The 14,679-nt window shown below is 44.6% G+C and overlaps 1 protein-coding gene across 1 annotated transcript in view; it reads left to right on the forward strand.

The window, feature by feature from the left end:
- LOC135202570 (zinc finger and SCAN domain-containing protein 12-like) overlaps positions 1 to 14,679 on the forward strand; it is a 110,286-nt gene that overhangs the window by 40,767 nt on the left and 54,840 nt on the right. Inside the window, exons 2-3 of the mRNA XM_064232068.1 lie at positions 2,382 to 4,949; positions 5,820 to 5,960. Coding sequence (XP_064088138.1) covers positions 2,391 to 4,949; positions 5,820 to 5,960 — 2,700 coding nt within the window. The 5' untranslated portion in view covers positions 2,382 to 2,390. The remainder of the gene's footprint in view (positions 1 to 2,381; positions 4,950 to 5,819; positions 5,961 to 14,679) is intronic.

Here is a 14,679-nt window from a genome sequence, read left to right on the forward strand (position 1 = left end):
CTCACTGTATTAATGTGTAGTATTTGAAACATTACCCACCTCAGAGGAGACTTGGTCAACGAACTCGTAGCAGATTAAGCAACTCTTGTGATGCCAAACCAGAGACTCGTTGAACCGGATCGCACAGGTGGCGTGGGTCCGGCAGACCTCGTGCCCACAGGGGTCCTGAAGCACGGCATTACAGCCCGACTCCATACAATGGCTGACCTGTAAGTGAAATGACACATGAGTATCATCACTAACATCCTGGACTAGGTCCGTGATGTGATATATCATAACACCGGAGTGCTCCGGAGTTAAAAGCTAACAAAGGTTAGTCTCTACCTGCTCTTTGACTGTGTAATGTGGTGAGTCGCCCGACAGGATCGGTAGAACAGCTTGAATCAGTGTGTCTCCGGCGCTGCCAGAGGACATAGAAGTCACTGAATCAGGGAGACCACCTAATCGGTACGCCAGAGCGAGGAGTAGTCCGAACAACGGGTGAGGAGCAGGAGGGGACCAAAAAATACGGCGGGGTTGACAACTCCGCCGTCAAGACTTAAAACTAGAATAAGTAGGTGGAAATCCAGGGAGGGGTAGCGGGGTCTCCGCCAACTTAAACTAAGATAATGGATGTTAAATATAAATGTAAAAACATGCATGCAAAAGCGTATCCTTGTAATGAGGCCGGGGCCATCATAGTGTCACCGGACCATAGTGGACCTGGCTGTGCCGGGATCCTGATCTGCCGGAGCGGGAGGAAGGTGACTAGGGGTAGGAGAACGCGGCCCGAGAGCCGAGGAGAACCGAGCGCAGTCGCCTGGTGGCCAACCGAGGCTCGGCCAAGCAGGGGTCCCCCTGGTACTCTACTGGGGAGAACGGCATGGAGCTGACCCATCGTCGAGCGTCCTCCAGCTATCTCCCATATCCCCCCGCATGGGAGGGAGGGAAGGGAGGGTGCTCGGATCGGTTGCCTGAGACAACGTGAGCGAGCGTATCTCCCCCCCCAAGGAGGGGGAAGAGGGCTGGGAGGACCGACGCTGGGTGGCTCATACGTGGTCGCCTGGAACCTCTCTTGACCGTGTGATGAGCCACGCAATCAGAGGAGGCCTAGGCCAGCCAAAGCCGTCTCGATAATCATGAAAATACAAAATAACATCCTAACAAAACACGGGGGGAAAGGAAGAAAACATGATGGTAGAGAGAAAGACATGTCCTGGAGAAGCTGGATCGGGCCAACCGAGAAGGAAGGACGAGCCTGGCGACTCCGAGCAGCTAGCCTATGCAGAGACGAAATTACGCAGGGCGGGTGGCCAGGGTGGCTCGAGGACACGAGAGAAGGACCATGGTCCTCCGAAAGGGGCCTAACTAAGAGTAACCTGACAACTGAAATGAACATGCATGCATGAAATCTAAGCTGAAAGGAAACGGCGTAGGCTACGAGCTTAGGATGAGCTCGGAGAACAACCCCCGTGTAGAGATAACATAACGTAAATAAAACGTCAATAAATGCATCATCATAAATATAAGAACATACTGCTAAGAGAAAATTGAGCTCAAATGGTATAGGGGACCGAATGGCGCGCGAAACAATGAAACGCGGGAGCGAGCCGCTCATGGCGGCTCGGGGACAATGCTGCATGGAACGCCGTCCATAAAACCTTAAATAAAACGGTTAAACGGGCCCAGGGCAGTCCGTAAATGGTGTGAAACATTAATAGCAATACTTAACTTGGATGCAGAAGAAGCTTGACGTTCCATGTTGAAAACAGGAGAATTCCAGAACGAACACAACACAGAGCAAAAAAAAACGTGCGGTGTGGATCGTGCTATCTGCGGGAATGACGTCAGAGGCGCTAGCTGTAACGGTAGCGAGGAGTGGGCCTTAGGTCGGCTCCTCTATAGTTGAGGGATTTTGAAGAAGGATGAATCTAAATGGCAAAGGAACTCTGGTAGTGGTTTCACTCGCCCAAGAAACCATACCGACACCTTAAAATAAGGTGAGCGAGCCAGAATATTCTGGCATTTCCATATTAGCTTTTTTTCTCTGGTATCATAGCAATATTTTACCTTAGAAATGTGTGCTAAAGGGACATTTCACGTAGCGACACGGGCTGAGCCCAGAAAAGGATAAAAGCTTATTTATGTCTCAGTTTTAAGGTGTATGTAGTTCTTAGGTAAGTGTTGGGTATTTGCAATAAAATAATGTGTTCATTACGGATACAATAATGTAATTAGAATTATATACACCACTCTTCATATATTTGCACAGTATATTATTAATTTTATTCTTGAGTCTAATAGCCATAGGTAGAAAACTTGCGGAAAATCCTTTGCAGTAAATTAATAAATTCAGAATTAGGAAGGAATTTTTTTTATGTGTTAAATTTTCTTTGTCACAGAATTAAGTTATGTCAGAGGGAGAGGACAGCGGCATTTTAGGAGGGAATGGCCCCTTAGAAATGAATGTTGTCAGTTTACCCAAGATGGATACTGCACAGCTGGAGCAGCTTGGACTTAATGGACCAGGAAGTGCACTTGGAGCAACAAGTATAACATCATTAGGTACATCGCAACATTATGTATCAACTACTCTAGCTGGAACACAAGCCCTGCTAGAGAGTGTTGTTACTCAGGGCACACGAACTCCATTAACTTCAGTGAGTGGAAATTCAGCTGTTACCTTCACCACATCAGGCAACAACTCCCAAGATTCCTACAGTAGTTTAGAGTATGTAACTCAAATGCCTTTACCAGATGACCAACAGGGAAAGTTTCCTGATGCACTTGTTTCTGTTGATAATGTTGCATTTGTGGAAATGAATGATGCAGCTATAAAAAGTGCAGCAGTCTCTGCACCTCTAGAACTTTACTTTGATGTCATTAATCCAACGACAACAGCTCCAGTCGCAGCATCCAGCGTACACCATGTACGTCATGAACACCAGACGCCAAAAGCTCAGTTGTTGGAGAGAGCATACTCTGATTTCCTTCAGCAACAAGAACAGCAGCAGCAGCAGTTAACTGATCAAGATCAGTCCGATCATGTATTACAAGACGTTACGACTGCCAACCTTGTTCAGTTAGAACATGAAGGACTACCTCAAACTTTACATGACTATCGGAAACCTGCAAAATTAGAGCATCAGAAGCGACAGATACTTCAGGTGCAGCAGCAACGGCAGCTTCAGACGCAGCAGCTCCCAAGGCAAATTCAGCAGCAGCAGCAGCATACAGAACAACATAACCAGCAAAGGCAAGGACAGCTTCCCCTTAGACTTCAGCAGCAGCAGAAATCTCTTCAGTTTCAGCACCCTCAGCAAAGGCAGTTGCAGCAACAACCAGAACAGCAACAGCAGAGATTAATCCAACATCAACAAAAACAGTTTCAGGAGCATGTTAAAAAGATTGATGACCAAAACTGTATGAACAAAAATGATGCTGATTTGCAACAGCAGCAACAGGCACCACCTCTTATACCACTTGTGTCCCGTAGTGGCCGACCAATCCGTCGCAGACAGGAGTACTTGGAATATGTTACTCAGAATATAAAAGAAGAAGACATTGTTTCTCATTTACCTCCACAGCTTGTGAAAGCAGAAGAGATGGTCATAGGTCCTGATTTTGAGGAGGAAGAACCTGTTGAAGAAGTTCTAGAGGATGAAGATCATATGGAGGAAGATATGGATTCAAACGATGATGATCCAGACGACAGTGGGAATTATACCACAGATGGGAAAAAGTCATTACCACATAAGAAGCGTATTCCTAAGAAGTTAAAAACCACAAAAAAACACATTAAGTGTTATAAATGTCAGTTTTGTGATGAGCAGTTCACAAATCAGCAACAATTTAATGCTCATAAACAAACTCACACCCTAACTAAACCAAAGCCATTTAATTGTGAAATTTGTTTGAAAGGTTTTGATAGCCAGCTAAAATTTTTTGAACACCTCAAGTATCATTATGAACCTTACAAAAAGCATAGATGTGAGGTATGTGGTGGTGAATTTGAAAATGCAGATGCCCTTCAAGAGCATTCTTTAGTGCATTCAAGGGAACATTTTAAGTGTGAACTTTGCAATAAGACTTTCAGGAAAGAAAGTATGCTTGAGGTTCATCTAAAAGTTGCTCACATGGAAGAAGATGACAGTAATACAGCAGATAAACCTTATTCATGTGTTGCTTGCCCAAAGAGCTTTCGCACACAGATGGCACTGGACAGTCATGTTCAGACAGAACACTCTGAAAACCCGCCTGAATTCACCTGTGAGGACTGTTACAGAGTTTTCAAGTCCAAGGCCAAGCTCATGTCTCATCGTAAAATTGAACATAAAGAAGGAAATTCGCAAAATAAGGGAGCACCAAAAAAGAAGATGAAAGTGGGAAAGACTGCGAAAGGTGGTTATGCATGCACATGGTGTACCAGAGTGTTTACACACAAGAACTCATTAGTGTACCATATGAGGGGGCACACAGGTGAACGACCACATCAGTGTGAGCAGTGTGGTAAAGCTTTTTATGCAGCCAGTGCTCTAAAAGTTCATTTGAGACTTCACAGTGGAGAAAAACCTTATAAATGTGACCATTGTGGAAAGTTTTTCAGACAGTGGGGAGATTTGCGTTATCATACAACTTCAGTTCACTCAGACGCAAGGCAATTTCAGTGTGAATATTGTGGTAAGGACTTCAAGAGGAAGTATTGTTTAGTGGTTCATAGAAGAATACACACTGGCGAGAAGAATTACAAATGTGAACGCTGTGGCAAGGCATTCAGGGCTGCTTCTTACCTGCAAAACCACAAGCGTATCCACACAGGTGATAGACCTCATCCATGTCCAGATTGTGGTAAACCCTTCCGTGCTCGATCCGACATGAAGCGTCATCGCCAAACACACCAGAGAGATGGCTCCTCCAGTGCTGTTAGTCAGCTGAACACGCAGAGTCCATCTCCAGCTTCTCATACTCAGGTGAGAAAAAAATCCAAACTAAAACTCAGATTGGAAGTTTGCTAAAGTGATTACATATACATACTCAGGTGAGATTGTATATGTAATCACTTCAGCACGCTTCTAATTATGTAGTGTTTAAGAGTTTTTGTACCATTGTCTGTAAAGTGGCTTAGTTTTGTAGGTTCCATTTTTTTATTTTATTATTATTATTACAATAATTCATCAAGATCATTTTAGAAATATTTTATGCAGCATGAGTTACCTATAATTTTATTTGACTTGGCTGTGGTTGAAGTCAACATTGTACAGGATATTACATACTGTGGAAGAAATATTAAACTGAATTGATAGTATTCTTTTAATGTAATCAGGAACATTAGCAATTGTTAATGTTGTCAAATAGAATTAGGTAGTGTAAAGTCATTGGTTGGAATTCAACTGCTACCATATCAACAAAAACATTTCGTGTACAATGTTCAAGGTAAAAATGAAGCCTATGAATATGTTCCAACATTTCACTAAGCATAAGACTGCCAGGAATTCATTGTAATCACACAAGTTAAGTTTCAATCCATTGGTTTTATTTAATTTGCTCTTATTTAACAAGTTTTTTTTAATAAGATTAAAATTTGTAGCAGGTATTAGTTGAGTTGAGTCCTTCTCTAATTATCATCCAGCTAAACTCTGAATATCAAGGAATATTTATTTGTAATTTCTGGAGAAACTACAATTTTTTCCCAATTTCCATGATTATTTTCCAAATAGGTATTCTGTTTATGTATTCATGAATGAATAGCAAAGTAAGAAAATAACTTAACATACAGTTTAGTTGCTAGACCTTAAAATTTTTATGGGTTAGTCTTGTATCATATTACTTGTTTCTACCAGGTTGAACCTCAGTTGATTATTGCTGATCAAGTTCCAGTACCTGGTAGTAATGACCAGCCCATCAGAATAATGGTATCAGGCATAAATGCACAACAAGTTGCTGCTGCAGTCCACCCACCTCCAGCACACAGACAGTCTCAGGTACTGTACTTCCGCAAGTTTTTCCAAAACAGCCTAGGTTGTCTTCCAATATGAATTCACTCATATATACTCATTATAAGTGTTACTGGAATGCCTTCAGCTTTATGATGTAAGTACATACAGTTTAACAATTTCCATGTGAATTGCATAGAATTTTTGTACTATATCTATGTGCCAGGCTAAGGGGAAGGAAAACTAATGAAGTAGTTGAGAGATGAAAATGCATGTGGATGTTCTCTCCAGTTTATTTAGCTATCATTGTTATTTTCAAGTCAGAACAGCATTGTGTGATTTGGTGCCTATTGTTCTAATATTTGTTCATGAAACTTACCTGTCAGATATATATATAGCTGTATTTTCTGAAGTCCGACAGAAATTCAAAAACTTCCGGCACACACAGTGGTTCGGCCCAGGAGGTTAGTACCATTCCCGCCGCTGGGAGGCGGGTATCAGGAACCATTCCCATTTTCTATTCATAATTTTTCTGTCGCCGGTGCTGGAAACACCTGTTTTCAGTACCTCCGTCTTAGGATTTTGGAAACTTCATGGCCGCTAAATATCCTAATTGTCTTTTGATTTATTGACTTGGATTTGTGGCTAGGCATACGCTATCTTAAATTGTTTTGAATATGATTCATTTTTGTATATCTGAATCTAGTTAGGCTAGTTTCAGAGGGTGTTGTCTGCTAAGATAGGGTGTGGCTACCGAAAGCTTCGGTAGTTCCGCACTCGATATGCACGAGGGCTATGTGTCTTGCTTCTTTGTTGAGATTTGTCATGTAAGGAGTATGAGACTTTGTCTAATTCCGTAAGGAAGACGTATGATTCGTATGTACGCAGTTAATCAGTAAACAAAGTCAGGGTAGGCTAACCTACCTGTAGACTTTATTTTGCCTAACCCTGTAGTATGGCCTACGGGCTATAAATATGTCTCGTGAGGTAATGCCCTTTACGTTTTAGATTCCATCGTATCTTGGAATCTAAGGTGCTCGCTCTCCTATCATTTGTGGTGAAGAGTGCTACTTCTGTAGTTGTTATCCTAACCCTGTAATGTTTGCCTCGGGGCCCTAAACAGTTTCTGTAGAGGGTATTGACCTTTCTCTGATACTCTATCGATTCGTAACTTAGAATCGAAAGTGCTGGCTTTGGAGAGCAAAAGTGAAGTGGCTAAGTGCAGTGACAGTGCCCCTTGTGTAGTGGAGGGTGCGTCAGATCGGACCTTATTTCGCCTCTAGGCCGGGACCTCTGCTTGACTCCAGGAACAGGGAGAGAGCATGTCGAAAGCCGAAGGAGGGTTACGAGGAACTCCCACCGATCTGACGTGCCTTCGGCAGACCTGAAGTTACTCCCAGGCTGCCAAAGTGCGTGGCACGAATCCTGAAGGATTGCTTCTCGTCCTCCGAAGCGTCCTCCCTGCGCAGGGTTTGGAGCTTTCGGAAGGACTCGCGCCCTCTAAATAGAAGCTTTATAGAAGAGGACGTTTCACGTCTCTCTCTCTCTCTCGTCATGCGTTGCAGTGAGAAAGTAAGAAGGCGAACGTCGCCTGAACTCGTGTACGTCCTTTCCACCGAGAAAAGGGAAAAGCAAGTCATATTAGCAGGACGCTTTGAGCGCGGACGTCTAGCTTTGTTTGCTTTGTGAAAATAAGAAGGCGTTCCCACCCTCGCCGCCCCGCGTATTTCTCACACGATCAACCCTTCACCTGAGATCTTTTCGTTGCTAGTCGGTTTTATCTTCCGAGATGTCTAATGCTCTTCCCTGAAGGCAGTTTCGCTTGCATTGACGCCTGTCAGGAGCGTGACGCTTTTCTGCACGCTTTTTTTTGACGCTCGGCTTGGACGGGACGTTCGGATGGACGCCAGGCGCGCGCGGGTGCCACGCCAAGCGCGCACCAGTAGACGCCGAGGCCGAGCGCCACAGCCAGTGGATACCGAGCGCAGAGGCCGCGGTTCGCTGCGCCAGTGGACGCCGAGAGTGCTCGCTGCTCGCCAGTGGACGCCGAGCGTGCGCGCCAGCGCACGCCAGTGTCGCCTCGCCTGGCTGAACGTTTCTGTTGAAGTCTTAAGCTGATTTGGGCCTAAAGATTTTTTACCTAACTTCGTGATCCCTTCTACATCGCCTGCGAAGAATGTGAAGTAAGCAGTGCTTCGGAGGAAGCTTTTAAAGTGAAAAGGCAACTTCGTTTTCGAAACCCAGCAAGACCACGGGTTTCGTGAATTATAGAGGTCTCTGTCAGTAATATTTGCTTTTCGTAAAGTCCAGGATTGGATGGAGTTATGGAAAGCTCAAGGAAAGATCTCTTTTGCTCTACCGCAGTCAAGACTTTGCGGTAAGGCAGCTATGGGTTATGTAAAAGCTCGACGTCCTGCACGTCAGGACTCTCGGCAACGTTCAGTAGGATTCTTGCAAAGGCACTCATCAAAAGGACGCTCTTCAGGAAAGCGCAAGACAGGACTTCCTTTGCCATACTGCCAATAAATTTTGATACAGGAGAGGAAGCTGGTTGGAGAGTTTCTTCCTCTTCACCAGGTAATTTTGCAAGCTTTTTAGCCCATCTGAAAGGGCTTTTCAGATGATAGATTTTGTTAGTTCCTAGTCGGGACTACGCTGCCGAATTGAACATCGTCGTTCTACCTGTCGTAAGCCGTCTCTTAACAGGATTCTTGCCCTTCCTCGTTTGAGACGGGAATCGAAAATAACAAAATGCTCGACTTCCTGAATTACGTTTTTGTCAATTGCAGTGAATTTCCCCCATTGACAATATACTATCGTTTTGTCAAGTAAGTGGGTATCCCCTCATTGACAAAATATCTCTTTGTCCCGTAAATGGGTTAGTTCTCATTGACAAACTTCTCATTAACTTTATATTGCATAAGCGGATAAGCTCTTATTGACAAGATTCGGAAGAGCTCCCATTCATCATTCGCAGACTCGTACAAGAAATAGACTTGTAGACTACGTCAATGAACGCTTATGTCCAATAACATAAGAAGCTTGAGCTGTCCGTTTCCAATTCTCTTGAGTTGTTTGTTTATGAAACTTGCTGTCAGATATGTATGTAAGCTGTATTTCCGAATTCAGCTATAGTATATATGTCTGCCAGGTAAGTATGAAAAAACTTTATTGCAATATAATAATCATATTTTGCCTTGCGTTATTTTACTACTGGTGGTTCAAGTCATATACGCTTGCTGTAGTTACCTCTTCGGATGGCAACCGAGAGGTCTAGTCTATTATTTTAAGGACATTTAATCGTTACTCCCTGCAGCCTTCAGGAGTTTCCGATTTTTATCTTTTACCGTTGTATGGTAGTTTTATGACGACACGAACGCATCTATATATTTAGCGTTTTCTGTTTCGCTTAAATATACCAGCTTGAGATCTCTTTATGCTAAAAATTACGGACCTATTTCTTCGTAGAATAGGGTAGCTGGCAACCCAGGCATAAAGTTAAGAGACGACGATCGTAAGCTGCTGCTGTCACTGTCCTCTCCGCCAGTCCAAACGAAACAGTACCAGCTCGTTCGCTGTCATGCGCGGTAGGTTACGTCTCTCTCTCCTGCGGGATTGACTGACTAACCGTATCTCTGTGCTGGCAGTTACGTCTCTCTCTCCTGCGGGATTGACTGATAACTGTGACTAACTGTATCTCTGCCCTACAATCACGGACTTTAGCCTAAGATTGAGGGGATTTCTTACATGAATGAATAAACATTGCATTCGTTTTGCCTTACTATGTTCTCAGAGATATCTCTTACTCCTTTCGGTGCTCGTTACCGCACGGTATAGGACTACGAGTCTACCGCAACATTTCACTATTATATGCTCTCCTGCTTAGGCAAAGCGCAGCCTTTTTAGGGAAATAAACATACTGTGAGGGAATGGATGAGCTTGCTGGGGACCATTTCCTTCCTAAAGAAGTTTGTTTTCCCTGAATAGACTGCAATTCAGACCTCTTACAGTTTTTTCCTACCGGGAAACTGAAATTTTATTAAAGATCTAGGAATGATTCTGAACATCTCTCGGTGCGTTAAGTAACACTTGAGGTGATAGAAAGAAGGTGCCGGACATCTGGAGAGGGTTTCAGATGTCCTGGATCATAATCTGAAAGAAGTGGAAGCAATTCTGTCATCCCTCCAGTCCTGGAAACGAGTTTTTGGAACCAGTGGTCCATATCAACTCTGATCTTCCACAGCTCTCTCATATCTTAGGAAGTATCTTCTCTCGGTCCCTGTTCGGGTTTACGAGAAAGAGCCTATTATAACAACAGGCGTAGAATGTAACGATCCTCTAGAGGTTTCGTTACAGGATTGCAAAAGTCCGTACGAATCGTCTCGATCGACGGCCAGCAACTACTGACTTCCGAGTGGAATCTTTCTTTAGAAGTATGTTGAGAGTTATGGAGACTTTAGGGACGTCCTTTCATACATCTCTTCGCTATGATATTGAACAGGGATGGGAGGATGTTTAGTCTCTTTTCCCCTTTTTCAAACGCTTAGGAAATGTAATAAGATGATTTATACCATCACAGGGAGCGACAATGACGCTAATCGCCCCATGTTGGCCTTCAAGATCCTAGATTCACAGAGGTCACGTCCTTCCAAGGACCTTTTCCGAGAGAGTCGGTCTACTTTAACACGAAAGGTACCTATAACCTCTCCGCTCTGAGTCTGACTACGTTCAGACTATCGAGATGTTGACAGCATAAGATTGCCGTCTTCCCTTTCCGTTTGAAGAATGGGATAAGCTAGCAGTCACAACTATTAAAGAATACGCAAATATGTTGTTGACGGCCTTTGGGCTCAGAGATTTGCTTCTGTCAAACAACAAAGCCCTTCACGATCTTTGAGTTCTGTGGAATCTCGAAACTCGCTCACCATCTACTTTTTGTCTCACCTGTTTTCTCGGAGTCAGACACTCGTGCGAGATCAGGAGACACATAGTAGCCCTGAGTTTCTTGTTGACGAAGTCGGTTGCGTTTACACACCCCCGATGATCGTTTAACATGAGACCAGGTTGGACTGTCAGGCATTCGTCCTTCGGGACTGAATCGCCTTTTTGCTCCTCGCTCCTTTCTCCTGGCACCAGAAGCTCGAGTCAGGAGTCGCTCAGGAGTTGATTCGCTAACGACGTTGGGTTGCGTTCATACCCCAAGGTTTGCTTAGCTTGAATCGCCCAGGCAGTCCAGACACTCATCCTTCAGCGAAGAATAGTGCCTTATGGTCTTCAGGGTACAGCCTTGCTGTCCTTGATTCGTCTGACTGGTCAACTGGTCGTCACCTGACTTTAGTACAGACTGACTGACTGTGCATGTCCAGATCGAAGCTTTCAATATGGAACTTAGACATAGTCTAAAGTTCTGATGTCAAAGCATTCGAACATCTCCTACCTGTTAACTTCTTGCACGTGATCAGGAAGGCCTTTTTCTAACCACCCTAGATACGACAAAAAGAGGGTTAGTGAGGTTTTCAGCCATCGTCAGAAGTTTTGGCATTAGAGAACACAAGGCGGTGCGTTCTCTAAGCCTTCCGTTGTGGCCTAAGAATGGAAACCCGTCTTGTTCTTGGGCCAGGAGCTTGGAGTCAAGGATGGCACAAGTTATTGGGCAGGAGCCAGAGAGAGCCTGTGCCCTGTCAGGTCTCTCAAAGTTTTATCTACATAAAACTCAAGAAAGTCGAAGTCGTATCCGGACAATCTGCAGTGTTCCGAAAAGACCAGACTTGCCCATATCGAAGAACACCTGGCTTTATTGTTAAGGAGTTCTTTCAAAAAAGCTCCTTCATTGTGTTGGCACAAAGATTTGAAATCTTTTGATTTGAATGCTCACGAGGTGAGGGCGCGGCCTCGGAAGCATTTCAACAGAGCATGGCACTCAGCAACATCCTGAGTACCATGTTTTAGCGAAGCACTCGTGTTCAATTCACACTCCCTGCGAGATGTGAAGATGGCATATGAGATCTGCTGCTCGCTAGGGCCATACGTGTCTGCAGACACAATCTTGGGGGCAAGTAGTACCACTCACCTATCCTGTAGAAAATGGTTAGGAAGAGCTCTTAATTTAGTAGTTGAGTCGCCGACAACGGTGACTTCTTAACTCTTAAGCCTTAGTTACACACCTTAAACTTTGGCTAGGTTGGTCAGGTGGTGATATAATATTTTTATATATATATATATTTTTTTTTTTATTTTTTTTTTACTTCTTAGCCCTCATGGTATGGTCAATATGGTCTAGTCACGTCGTGGTCCGCCCCTGTTGACAGATCATCTGGAGTGCACCAGCTATAATAGGTCTCTACCTCGCTGGCAACTCTAGGAGCACAAGCAGACTTACGTGGCAATAACCACGAAGCCAGCAATGCTAACAGGTGGAACCAAGATATGTAAATCATCTGCATGCATTGTTTCCCAAAATCCTTCTATTTCTGTCCCTTCCCACCTCCAACGTGGATTCAGCTATATATATCTGACAGTAAGTTTCATGAACAACGAAATGAATTGTTATGATACAATAAAGTTTGTTCATACTTACCTGGCAGATATATATTTCTGGGCTCAGCTCGTGTCGCTTGCGCGAAATATCCTTTAATCTATTATTTCTAGGGTAAATGTACTAACAACCATACCAGAGAATAAATAAAATAAAGAAAAAGGTCAGTATGACTGACTCGCTCACCCTCTAGGAGGGTGTCGGTATGAACACTAGGCGAGTGAGACCACTACCACGAGCCAAATGCCAATAGAAATCTCCCACTACAAACCCTCCAAGAGGGGAGCCGTCCCACAGAGGGAGCAGCTCGTACTACTACTACACCATCCCATGCTTGCGACTGCTGCGCCTCTAGTGGCCATCCTTTTGTTTCCGAGCATCGCACGATCACAAGTGCTATTTTTCTCTCCTGTGTATTTTGTGCCTTTCTTCGGATTTTTCGATAATGGAGCGTCAGCTATTGCAGCAGCTAAAGTTAGTACTCAGTATTTACGGTTTAGCGAATTTTTTTTCCGTCCACCCGAGACGGTATTTTGCCGTTTTTAGGTTATAGATACGTTCTCGGGCTGGAAGCATGGCAGCATGGTCCTGCCGCATGTTGGGTTTCGTTCTTGGTCTCCCATACCTAGAACATCCCTTATTATTTTACGCTCTATTTTGATTATCCGCGTTATTACGTCTACTCAAGTTGTTATACATGTATGTATTTCACCTTATGTAGGCTTTTTTCTATCCAGACCCTAGTCCAGGTTCTTTGTATCGGCCCCTGACTAGCTTTGAGTGGTAGACTTGCCTTCGGGCTAGTCGCACACTCCTGGATTTTTTTCTCCTGCTATTTTACCTTCTTTCTTCATTTTTATTATATATTATATTTTTATGTTTTGTTATTGTTAGGTTAGTTGGCGTCTGGCTTAGCCTAGGTCCTGGCTCGTAGAGCCTAGTCTACCGTTGATCAGTTCGGTCGCTTCCTCATAGCTTCTCTCTGATCAGTTGGTTTTCGCCCTATGGGCCTATATGCTACCGCTTTTCAGTTCTGGTTGCTTCCCGATAGCTTCTCTCTGATCAGTTGGTTGGCCTAGGCTTGGTTACCGTATCTTAGTTTACCGCCTCGTGGTCACTACGTGATCACGAGTCAGCCAGGCGCCTGCCAGTCCCCCTTCCCCCTCTCCCGCTCTCCCATAGAGTCGGGCGGGGGTGGGTCGGTCTGTCCTTGCTCGCCCAGCATGCCCGAGCCTGCCTCCCCCTTCCCCTCCACCGGAGGGGCCTGGGAGTCCGACAGTCCCTGACTGGTTCCGACCTCTCCGCTTCTCGGCTCGGCCGGGTGGTACGTTGTGGGGGGCTCTGCCTTCTTCCCCCTCCGTTACTTCCTTGTCGCTCCGGGTTAGCGCGAGTCTGTATGTCATCTCGCCCTTCTTCTCCTTATTAGAGCTCCTCCCTATCGGAGTCCTGATATCCAGCGGAAGGGTATAGTCCACCATAGTTGGACGGAGCATACAATAGGTCTTTACTAACCGTACCGTATTGCGAGTTACTCACTCCGCTTCACTGGACCTAGTCCGTTACTTGCATGTAGGTTTAAGTTATCTTTAAGTTTATCTTAAGTTTCTTAAACCATCCCCACCCCTCCCTTAGTATTTACCGGATCTCCTGGGATTATAGCCTATTCAGGCAATGCAGGGAGGGGTTATGCCCAAATTTTTTTCCGAGCTCCGCCACGTAACGGAGTTCTTTTGTCCTTAGTCTGTAAGTGTTACCCCTTTAAGATACTCATGTGTCTTCCCACTTACAGGCCACCAACTGTGAGCATCCGGGATGTTCCGCTACACTTCAGGACCCCCTGTGGACAACGAAGTTTGCCGTCCCATGCTCCATGCGCGACTCCGCACGGGGGACATCCAGGTCTGGTACCATGAGAACGTGTACCATATGTTTACGATCTGGTGAGCCAGCTTTTGGAAGGCGTAAGTATTCCATCTCCGCATGCCGCTCCGCTTCTTTTAGTTCTTAAGTTTTCATCATTACTTTAACTTAAGGCATCTAGTTTAAGTTATATCTAAGTTTTAGTTTTAAGTGGTTCTTAAATCTAAAATATATCCTCTCTTACAGGCTCTGGCAGTAAGAGATACGGCATTGGCTACCCTGCGGGCCTGGGTCGGAGGTTTTGGCAAGAACGCCGCCAAGGGTCAGCCCTACATACTGGAGAAGCGTTTAGCTTTGTTAATCTTCCCCGGA

Source organism: Macrobrachium nipponense, chromosome 30 (assembly GCF_015104395.2).
Source record: "Macrobrachium nipponense isolate FS-2020 chromosome 30, ASM1510439v2, whole genome shotgun sequence".
In the NCBI taxonomy this organism is placed as follows: Eukaryota; Metazoa; Arthropoda; class Malacostraca; order Decapoda; family Palaemonidae; genus Macrobrachium; species Macrobrachium nipponense.